We start from the raw sequence: 10,331 nt of genomic DNA on the forward strand, positions 1-10,331 counted from the left end.
GACAATTAAATACTCTTGACAAAAAAGCTGTTAGATGATAAACGTTTGTACGCCCCTTAAGGTCATTGTGTAATGTGATATTCTACCCCTTAGCCCCAGCCCCGCCCCTTAGCCCAAATATCCTTTGTATATTCTTTATATATACTTGTTTTCCCCATGTACTTGTTGTATTGATTTGATGTTAATAAAATAATAATACAAAATAATATATATATTTTTGTAATTCGTTGGCAGCCATATTGGATGTTCTTATCGCTGATGTCCCTGGAACAGTGATCAAGTCCGTGAAGATGTCCGAGTGGCGCAGCAGTCTAAGCCACTGCATCTCAGTACAAGAAGCATCACTACAGTCCCTGAATCAAATCCAGGTTTTATCACATCCGGCCATGATTGGGAGTCCCCATAGGGCATTAGGGCATTGTAAATAAGTATTTGTTCTGACTTAAAAAATAAAGCGTAATGAAATACGTCACGTAAACGGGGCAGGCTCGCTGACAACGCGGAACTAGTAGAGGATTCACGTGATTGTCAGTCGGACATGTTTCCCCAGCGGACAACCTGTCTGGACTGCGACGATGTATTCAGCAGGAACAGAGAGTTTGATCAAACAAGCCAGGTAAGACCCGGCAGTTAGCGGTGTTCAGAACAGAGTCAAGCCGGGGAAAGGACACTGTTCTTCGCCTGCTTCTGTCCGTCGTACCCCGCTGCTGTCATGTTGTTTGGTGTTAACTTGCTCTTGTCACTGCGCAACTAACAAACCGAGTTGCAAGGTACACTGAACAAAAATATAAACGCAACCATTTCAAAGATTTTAGTGAGTTACTAGAAGGAAATCAGTCAATTTAAGTAAAACATTTTAGGCCCTAATCAATAGATGTCACATGACTGAGTATACAGATATGGATCTGTTGGTAACAGATACTTGAAAAAAAGGGGTAGTGGCGTGGTTAAGAAAACCCGTCAGTATCTGTTGTGACCACAATTGTCCTCATGCAGCGCATCTCCTTCGTATAGAGTTGATCAGGCTGTTGATTGTGGAATGTTGTCCCACTCTTCAATATTACATAAAACAAATAAAATAAAAATGGCTGTTTATTTATTTGATTTATTTAACCAGGTAGGCTAGTTGAGAACAAGTTCTCATTTACAACTGCGACCTGGCCAAGATAAAGCAAAGCAGTGAGACACAAACAACAACACAGAGTTACACATGGAATAAACAAAACATACAGTCAATAATACAGTAGAACAAAAGAAAACAAAAAGTCTATATACAGTGAATGCAAATGAGGTAAGTTAAGGAAATAAATAGGCCATGGTGGCGAAGTAATTACAACATAGCAATTAAACACTGGAATGGTAGATCGGCAGAGGATGAATGTGCAGGTAGAGATACTGGGGTGCAAAGGAGCAAAATAAATAAATACCAGTATGGGGATGAGGTAGGTAGATAGATGGGCTGTTTACAGATAGGCTAAGTGCAGGTGCAGTGATCTGTAAAATGCTCTGGCAGCTGGTGCTTAAAGCTAGTGAGAGAGATGTGAGTCTCCAGCTTCAGAGATTTTTGCAATTCGTTCCAGTCATGGGCAGCAGAGAACTGGAAGGAAAGACGACCAAAGGAGGAATTGGCTTTGGGGGTGACAGGTGAGGTATACCTGCTGGAGCGCGTGCTACGAGTGGGTGCTGCTATGGTGACCAGTGAGGTATACCAGCTGGAGCGCATGCTACGAGTGGGTGCTGCTATGGTGACCAGTGAGGTATACCTGCTGGAGCGCATGCTGCGAGTGGGTGCTGCTATGGTGACCAGTGAGGTATACCTGCTGGAGCGCGTGCTACGAGTGGGTGCTGCTATGGTGACCAGTGAGATATACCTGCTGGAGCGCGTGCTACGAGTGGGTGCTGCTATGGTGACCAGTGAGGTATACCTGCTGGAGCGCATGCTACGAGTGGGTGCTGCTATGGTGACCAGTGAGATATACGCTGGGTGCTGCTATGGAGACCAGTGAGGTATACCTGCTGGAGCGCAGTGGGTGGGTGCTGCTATGGTGACCAGTGAGATATACCTGCTGGAGCGTGTGCTACGAGTGGGTGCTGCTATGGTGACCAGTGAGATATACCTGCTGGAGCGCGTGCTACGAGTGGGTGCTGCTATGGTGACCAGTGAGGTATATCTGCTGGAGCGCGTGCTACGAGTGAGTGCTGCTATGGTGACCAGTGAGGTATATCTGCTGGAGCGCGTGCTACGAGTGAGTGCTGCTATGGTGACCAGTGAGCTGAAATAAGGCGGGGATTTACCTAGTAGAGACTTGTAGATAACCTGTAGCCAGTGGGTTTGGCGACGAGTATGAAGCGAGGGCCAACCAACGAGAGCGTACAGGTCGCAATGGTGGGTAGTGTATGGGGCTTTGGTGACAAAACGGATGGCACTGTGATAGACTGCATCCAGTTTGTTGAGTAGAGTGGTGGAGGCTATTTTATAGATGACATGTAGCTAGCATCTGTAAACAGGTATATAACACCAGACTAGCCTGACATGTAGCTATCATCTGTAAACAGGCATATAACACCAGACTAGCCTGACATGTAGCTATCATCTGAAACAGGTGTAGCCTGACATGTAGCTATCATCTGTAAACAGGATATAACACCAGACTAGCCTGACATGTAGCTAGCATCTGTAAACAGGCATATAACACCAGACTGACATGTAGCTCTCTGTAAACAGGTATATAACACCAGACTAGCCTGACAAAATCAAACAGGCATATATGTGCAGTTACCAGATAACCTAGCCTGACATGTAGCTATCATCTGTAAACAGGTTATAACACCAGACTAGCCTGACATGTAGCTATTCTGTAAACAGGCATATAACACCAGACTAGCCTGACATGTAGCTAGCATCTGTAAACGATATAACACCGGATCCAGAAGTTCAAACGTCGTCGTGAGAGTCAAAAAGCCTCGGCGACTCTGGTTTCCCCTAGTGGATATCCACTACACAAGGCCTCTTGCAGTCTGGCTCCCCCTAGTGGATATCCTAGACACTGACTTCCTCTCTGGGTGGGACGCAACAAAAAGATTCCCCTGCCCTCAAAACAACGACTCCACCCATGTGCAGTTACGCACGTAGATAACCAGAGAGTAGCTTGTAGGTGCCTTTACACAGCTAACTTGCCAAATTATTCTGAAATTATTTTTTTTAAAGATAAGCTTGAAATGGGCGTGGTCTAATTGATTTAACAACCAACAGGTTTAGGTTTCATAATAAATCAGAAAATCAACAGTTATTTCTGATAACAAAGTTAGCTGGCTAACTCATCGACCCTGCCTTGTAGTACACCTCTCTGGAGTCGTTCACCACTGACCCGTAGCTGCATGAAGGTGACGGCTGTGATGTTGTTTCCAGGGAGATCGGGGAGGAGGAGCTACAGAAGTTCTACTGCAGGATCACCAAGCAGCTGATGGGTAAAGAACACGGCCATGATGTCATCGACTCACTCCAGAGACTACACCTGATCATGGCCTCCACCAAGTACACTAGGAGGTACCCTACACCCTAAACCCTAACTGACTACACCTGATCATGGCCTCAACCAAGTACACTAGGAGGTACCCTACACCCTAAACCCTAACTGACTACACCTGATCATGGCCTCCACCTAGTACACTAGGAGGTACCCTACACCCTAAAACCTACACCCTAAACCCTAACTGACTACACCTGATCATGGCCTCCACCTACTACACTAGGAGGTACCCTACACCCTAAACCCTAACTGACTACACCTGATCATGGCCTCCACCTAGTACACTAGGAGGTACCCTACACCCTAAACCCTAACTGACTACACCTGATCATGGCCTCCACCTAGTACACTAGGAGGTACCCTACACCCTAAAACCTACACCCTAAACCCTAACTGACTACACCTGATCATGGCCTCCACCTAGTACACTAGGAGGTACCCTACACCCTAAACCCTAACTGACTACACCTGATCATGGCCTCCACCTACTACACTAGGAGGTACCCTACACCCTAAACCCTTGCACCTAGTACAGTAAGACTGTGTGTCTCTCTGGTCCTGAAGAGGGTTGCAGGTGTTGGGCTGTCATATCTGTAAAGAATGGAAGACCATAGTTGAATTTTCATGTGTTTTATAGCTGGGCTGAAACAAAAACTTGCACGCTTGCCTTCCCCATGGTACTGGGTGGTTGCGTTACCGTGTTGTCATGGTAACCTGTGTATATGTGTTGTCCACAGGCTGCCAGTGGAGCTGCATCAGCGTCTGCTGTCGCTTTGTGTGTCTTCCTCTGTGGAGCAGCTGACTGTGTTGACCTCGGCAGTACTCAGAGAAACACTGCCCCCCTCTGGTCCGGGGCAGATCTACACCATACATGACCACAGCCCTTTACCCAGTCATACAGCTGCTTTAATGCTGTCACAGGTACACATCCATACTGAATAGGCTCGTGGCAAGTCCCCCAAAATGTTGTTACCCGAGGTTTAACAAACCCCAACCATGTTTTTCCATATGTCTAACATCTCCCATATATGAAATGGATGTGTCAAAATATTTTACTGTAATGGTGGTTAAATTGATAAATATTGTGACACACCCCCTTAACTCATTCTTTTCGGTCGGCGTTCAATACACAACAGGTGATACTGTATGTCAGGACCATACAGGAATGACTGAGAGAACATTTGACTCAGAAAGTTGTGTATTGAACAGCTACCATAAAGTGAAGTTTACATTCATCATAAATATTCATATTTGATATTTTAGCATATTGTATCTGTGTGTTTACAGGTTCAAAATGCGTTAAGATATTCTAATGCTGTTTGTTTGTGTATGTAGTGTAGACGACTGACTGCTTGTATTCCTAATTTGAGCAATATCAGAGCTTTTTACACAGCTATCCATTTCATATAAGGTTGGGCTTTGTTATACCTCGGGTAGAGGTCTCTCAAAACATAAAGCCCTTTTGAAGGATTGGCCACTAGCCTGTGAAACTCTGTCTCTGTCTCTCTGTCTGTCGCTTTCTCTCTGCCGCTTTCTCTCTGTCTCTGTCTCTCTGTCTCTTTCTCTCTGTCTCTTTCTCTCTGTCTCTTTCTCTCTGTCTCTTTCTCTCTGTCTCTTTCTCTCTGTCTCTTTCTCTTTCTCTCTGTCTCTTTCTCTCTCTCTTTCTCTCTGGCTCTTTCTCTCTGGCTCTTTCTCTCTGGCTCTTTCTCTCTGGCTCTTTCTCTCTGGCTCTTTCTCTCTGGCTCTTTCTCTCTGGCTCTTTCTCTCTTTCTGTCTGGCTCTTTCTCTCTTTCTCTCTGGCTCTTTCTCTCTTTCTCTCTGGCTCTTTCTCTCTTTCTCTCTGGCTCTTTCTCTCTGGCTCTTTCTCTCTGGCTCTTTCTCTCTGGCTCTTTCTCTCTGGCTCTTTCTCTCTGGCTCTTTCTCTCTTTCTCTCTGGAAGAGCTTTCTCTCTGGCTTCTCTTGTCTCTGGCTCTTTCTCTCTTTCTCTCTGGCTCTGTGATATGTAAGCTTTTCTCTCTGGCTCTTTCTCTCTGGCTCTTTCTCTCTGGCTCTTTCTCTCTGTCTCAGGCAGAGTCTAAAGAAGACCTGTCAGCTCTCTCCTCTCTCCTCCTTCGAAGTTTGGAGGGACGACCAGCAGGCATACTCTCTCACCTTCACACTCTGCCTCTTCTCAACACCATCATCACCTACTGCCCAGAGAGCCTTACTGAAGGTAAAACGGACACAGGCGTGTATCTGTGCTTGAGAAGAGCTTGCGATTATGTGATTCTCTCTTGTTGTGTGTGTCTGTCGTTCTCTGCAAACATCAAAGGGGAATGATTTAGACCTGGGACACCAGGTGGGTTATTCCCCTCTAATCAGGGACTGATTTAGACCTGGGACAACAGGGACTGACTTTAGACCTGGGACACCAGGTGGGTTATTCCCTCTAATATGATTCCTGTGATATGTGGTTGTCTCATCAGGGACTGATTTAGACCTGGGACACCAGGTGGGTTATTCCCCTCTAATCAGGGACTGATTTAGACCTGGGACAATAGGTGGGTTGTTACCTCTAATCAGGGACTGATTTAGACCTGGGACACCAGGTGGGTTGTCTCACCTAGCTATCTGAATATACTAACTACTGTAATATGTGGTTGTCTCACCTAATCAGGGACTGATTTAGACCTGGGACACCAGGTGGGTTATTCCCCTCTAATCAGGGACTGATTTACTAACTACAATAGGTGGGTTATTCACCCTATCTAATCAGGGACTGATTTAGACCTGGGACACCAGGTGGGTTATTCCCTAGCTATCTGAATAATCAGGGACTGATTTACCTAGACCTGGGACTGAATATGTAACTACTGTAATATGTGGTTGTCTCACCTAGCTATCTGAATATACTAACTACTGTAATATGTGGTTGTCCACCTAGCTATCTGAATATACTAACTACTGTAATATGTGGTTGTCTCACCTAGCTATCTGAATATACTAACTACTGTAATATGTGGTTGTCTCACCTAGCTATCTGAATATACTAACTACTGTAATATGTGGTTGTCTCACCTAGCTATCTGAATATACTAACTACTGTAATATGTGGTTGTCTCACCTCGCTATCTGAATATACTAACTACTGTAATATGTGGTTGTCTCACCTAGCTATCTGAATATACTAACTACTGTAATATGTGATTGTCTCACCTAGCTATCTGAATATACTAACTACTGTAATATGTGGTTGTCTCACCTAGCTATCTGAATATACTAACTACTGTAATATGTGGTTGTCTCACCTAGCTATCTGAATATACTAACTACTGTAATATGTGGTTGTCTCACCTAGCTATCTGAATATACTAACTACTGTAATATGTGGTTGTCTCACCTAGCTATCTGAATATACTAACTACTGTAATATGTGGTTGTCCACCTAGCTATCTGAATATACTAACTACTGTAATATGTGGTTGTCTCACCTAGCTATCTGAATATGAATATTCTAAATGGTGTGTGTGTGTGTGTAGATCATGTGACCCTGCTCAGTAAGAGGCTTGTCGATTGGCTGCGCTACGCCAGTGTTCAACAGGGAGGTGTGGCTTCGTCAGGAGGGTTTTTCACTGGCCCTCGAATACGTCAGGTGACCTCTAATAAACCAATCAAATCACTGCATATGTTTACATGCAGAACTGTAATGAAACATCTGGACGTTCTGAATGTCTTTTCTAAATGGTGTGTGTGTGTGTGTGTAGCCGGGGCCAGTGGTGGAGCTGGACGGCTGTGTGTGTGGTGATTTCTTCACGGTGCTGTGTGTCAGCCAAGCCTTCTCAGACGACCAATGGATGAACCTCTACAGTTTCTCTCTGCTACGCCATTGGCTGATCACATACCACAATGTAACGGATGGCAACAACAGCACAGACGCAGGTGTGTGGGGCGGAGGTTCCATTGAGATGTGAATGGGGGGTTATATTTGGTTGTATCTCTGGTCTGCCAGCTCAGTCTCTCCTTCTTCCATGGTAAGGTGTCTAGCTGACTGACTGGCTGGCTAGCTGGCTGGCCAGCTGACTGACTCACATGCTGACTGACTGTTTACTGGCTGACTGACTGACTACAGGCTGGCTGGCTTGCTGACTGGCTGACTACTGACTGGCTGACTACTGGCTGGCTGACTACTGGCTGGCTGACTACTGGCTGGCTGACTGACTGACTGACTGACTGGCTGACTACTGGCTGACTGACTGGCTGACTACAGGCTGACTGACTGGCTGACTACAGGCTGGCTGGCTGGCTGACTACAGACTGGCTGGCTGGCTGACTACAGGCTGGCTGACTGACTGGCTGACTACAGGCTGGCTGACTGACTGGCTGACTACAGGCTGGCTGACTGACTGGCTGACTACAGGCTGGCTGACTGACTGGCTGACTACAGGCTGGCTGACTGACTGGCTGACTACTGGCTGACTGGCTGGCTGACTACTGGCTGACTGACTACTGGCTGGCTGGCTGACTGACTGGCTGGCTGGCTGACTACAGGCTGGCTGGCTGACAGACTACAGGCTGGCTGACTGACTCACATGCTGGCTGTCTAGCTGACTGACTGTTTACTGGCTGACTGACTGACTACAGGCTGGCTGGCTGACTACTGGCTTGCTGACTGGCTGACTGACTGGCTGACTACTGGCTGGCTGACTGGCTGACTACTGGCTGGCTGGCTGACTACTGACTGGCTGACTACTGGCTGACTACTGGCTGGCTGACTACTGGCTGACTACTGACTGACTGACTGGCTGGCTGACTACAGGCTGGCTGGCTGGCTGACTACAGGCTGGCTGGCTGGCTGACTACAGGCTGGCTGGCTGGCTGACTACAGGCTGGCTGACTGACTCACATGCTGGCTGTCTAGCTGACTGACTGTTTACTGACTGACTGACTACAGGCTGGCTGGCTGACTACTGGCTGACTACTGGCTGGACTGGCTGACTACTGACTGGCTGACTACTGGCTGGCTGACTGGCTGACTGACTGACTGACTGACTACTGGCTGACTGACTGGCTGACTACAGGCTGGCTGGCTGGCTGACTACAGGCTGGCTGGCTGGCTGACTACAGGCTGGCTGACTGACTCACATGCTGGCTGTCTAGCTGACTGACTGTTTACTGACTGACTGACTACAGGCTGGCTGGCTGACTACTGGCTGACTACTGGCTTGCTGACTGGCTGACTACTGACTGGCTGACTACTGGCTGGCTGACTACTGGCTGGCTGGCTGACTACTGGCTGACTACTGGCTGGCTGACTGGCTGACTACTGACTGACTGGCTGACTACTGGCTGGCTGACTGGCTGACTACAGGCTGGCTGGCTGGCTGACTACTGGCTGGCTGGCTGACAGACTACAGTCTGGCTGACTGACTCACATGCTGGCTGTCTAGCTGACTGTTTACTGGCTGACTGACTGACTACAGGCTGGCTGGCTGACTGACTGGCTTGCTGACTGACTGGCTGACTACTGACTGGCTGACTACTGGCTGACTACTGGCTGGCTGACTACTGGCTGGCTGGCTGGCTGGCTGGCTGGCTACTGGCTGACTACTGGCTGGCTGACTACTGGCTGGCTGACTACTGGCTGGCTGACTACTGACTGGCTGACTACTGACTGGCTGACTACTGACTGGCTGGCTGGCTGACTGGCTGGCTGACTACAGGCTGGCTGGCTGACTACTGGCTGGCTGGCTGACTACTGGCTGGCTGGCTGACTGCTGGCTGGCTGGCTGACTACTGGCTGGCTGGCTGGCTGACTACAGGCTGGCTGGCTGACTTACTGGCTGACTGGCTGACTGACTGACTACTGGCTGGCTGGCTGACTGACTGACTACTGGCTGGCTGGCTGACTACTGGCTGGCTGACTTGCTGACTACTGACTGGCTGACTACTGGCTGACTACTGGCTGGCTGGCTGACTACAGGCTGGCTGGCTGGCTGACTGCTGGCTGGCTGGCTGGCTGACTACTGGCTGGCTGGCTGACAGACTACAGTCTGGCTGACTGACTCACATGCTGGCTGTCTGGCTGACTGTGGCTGACTACTGGCTGACTGGCTGACTGACAGGCTGGCTGGCTGACTACTGGCTGACTACTGGCTGGCTGACTGGCTGAATACTACTGACTGGCTGACTACTGGCTGGCTGACTACTGGCTGGCTGGCTGGCTGACAACTGGCTGGCTGACTACTGGCTGGCTGACTACTGGCTGGCTGACTGCTGACTGGCTGGCTGACTGGCTGACTGACTACTGGCTGACTGACTGACTACAGGCTGGCTGGCTGACTGGCTGACTGACTGGCTTGCTGACTGACTGGCTGACTACTGACTGGCTGACTACTGGCTGACTACTGGCTGGCTGACTACTGGCTGGCTGGCTGGCTGACTACTGGCTGGCTGACTACTGGCTGGCTGACTACTGGCTGGCTGACTACTGGCTGGCTGGCTGACTGGCTGGCTGACTGGCTGGCTGACTGCTGGCTGGCTGGCTGACTACTGGCTGGCTGGCTGACTACTGGCTGGCTGGCTGGCTACAGGCTGGCTGGCTGGCTGACTACAGGCTGGCTGGCTGACTTACTGGCTGACTGACTGACTACTGGCTGACTGACTGACTGACTACTGGCTGGCTGGCTGGCTGACTACTGGCTGGCTGGCTGACTACTGGCTGGCTGACTGGCTGGCTGACTGGCTGGCTGACTGACTACAGGCTGGTTGGCTGGCTGGCTACTGGCTGGCTGGCTGGCTGACTGACTACAGGCTGGCTGACTG

The 10,331-nt window shown here is 48.9% G+C and overlaps 1 protein-coding gene across 1 annotated transcript; it reads left to right on the forward strand.

Annotated features, from left to right (window-relative positions):
- The first annotated feature begins 505 nt into the window (after positions 1-505).
- LOC135530982 (AP-5 complex subunit zeta-1-like) lies at positions 506-5,740 on the forward strand. The gene is made up of 4 exons (XM_064959148.1): positions 506-616; positions 3,410-3,547; positions 4,268-4,451; positions 5,648-5,740. Exons 1-4 carry the CDS (start codon positions 576-578, stop codon positions 5,738-5,740), a joined length of 456 nt encoding a protein of 151 aa, XP_064815220.1. The 5' UTR covers positions 506-575.
- Positions 5,741-10,331: the final 4,591 nt, after the last annotated feature.

This window comes from Oncorhynchus masou, unplaced genomic scaffold (assembly GCF_036934945.1).
Source record: "Oncorhynchus masou masou isolate Uvic2021 unplaced genomic scaffold, UVic_Omas_1.1 unplaced_scaffold_1476, whole genome shotgun sequence".
Taxonomy (NCBI): domain Eukaryota; kingdom Metazoa; phylum Chordata; class Actinopteri; order Salmoniformes; family Salmonidae; genus Oncorhynchus; species Oncorhynchus masou.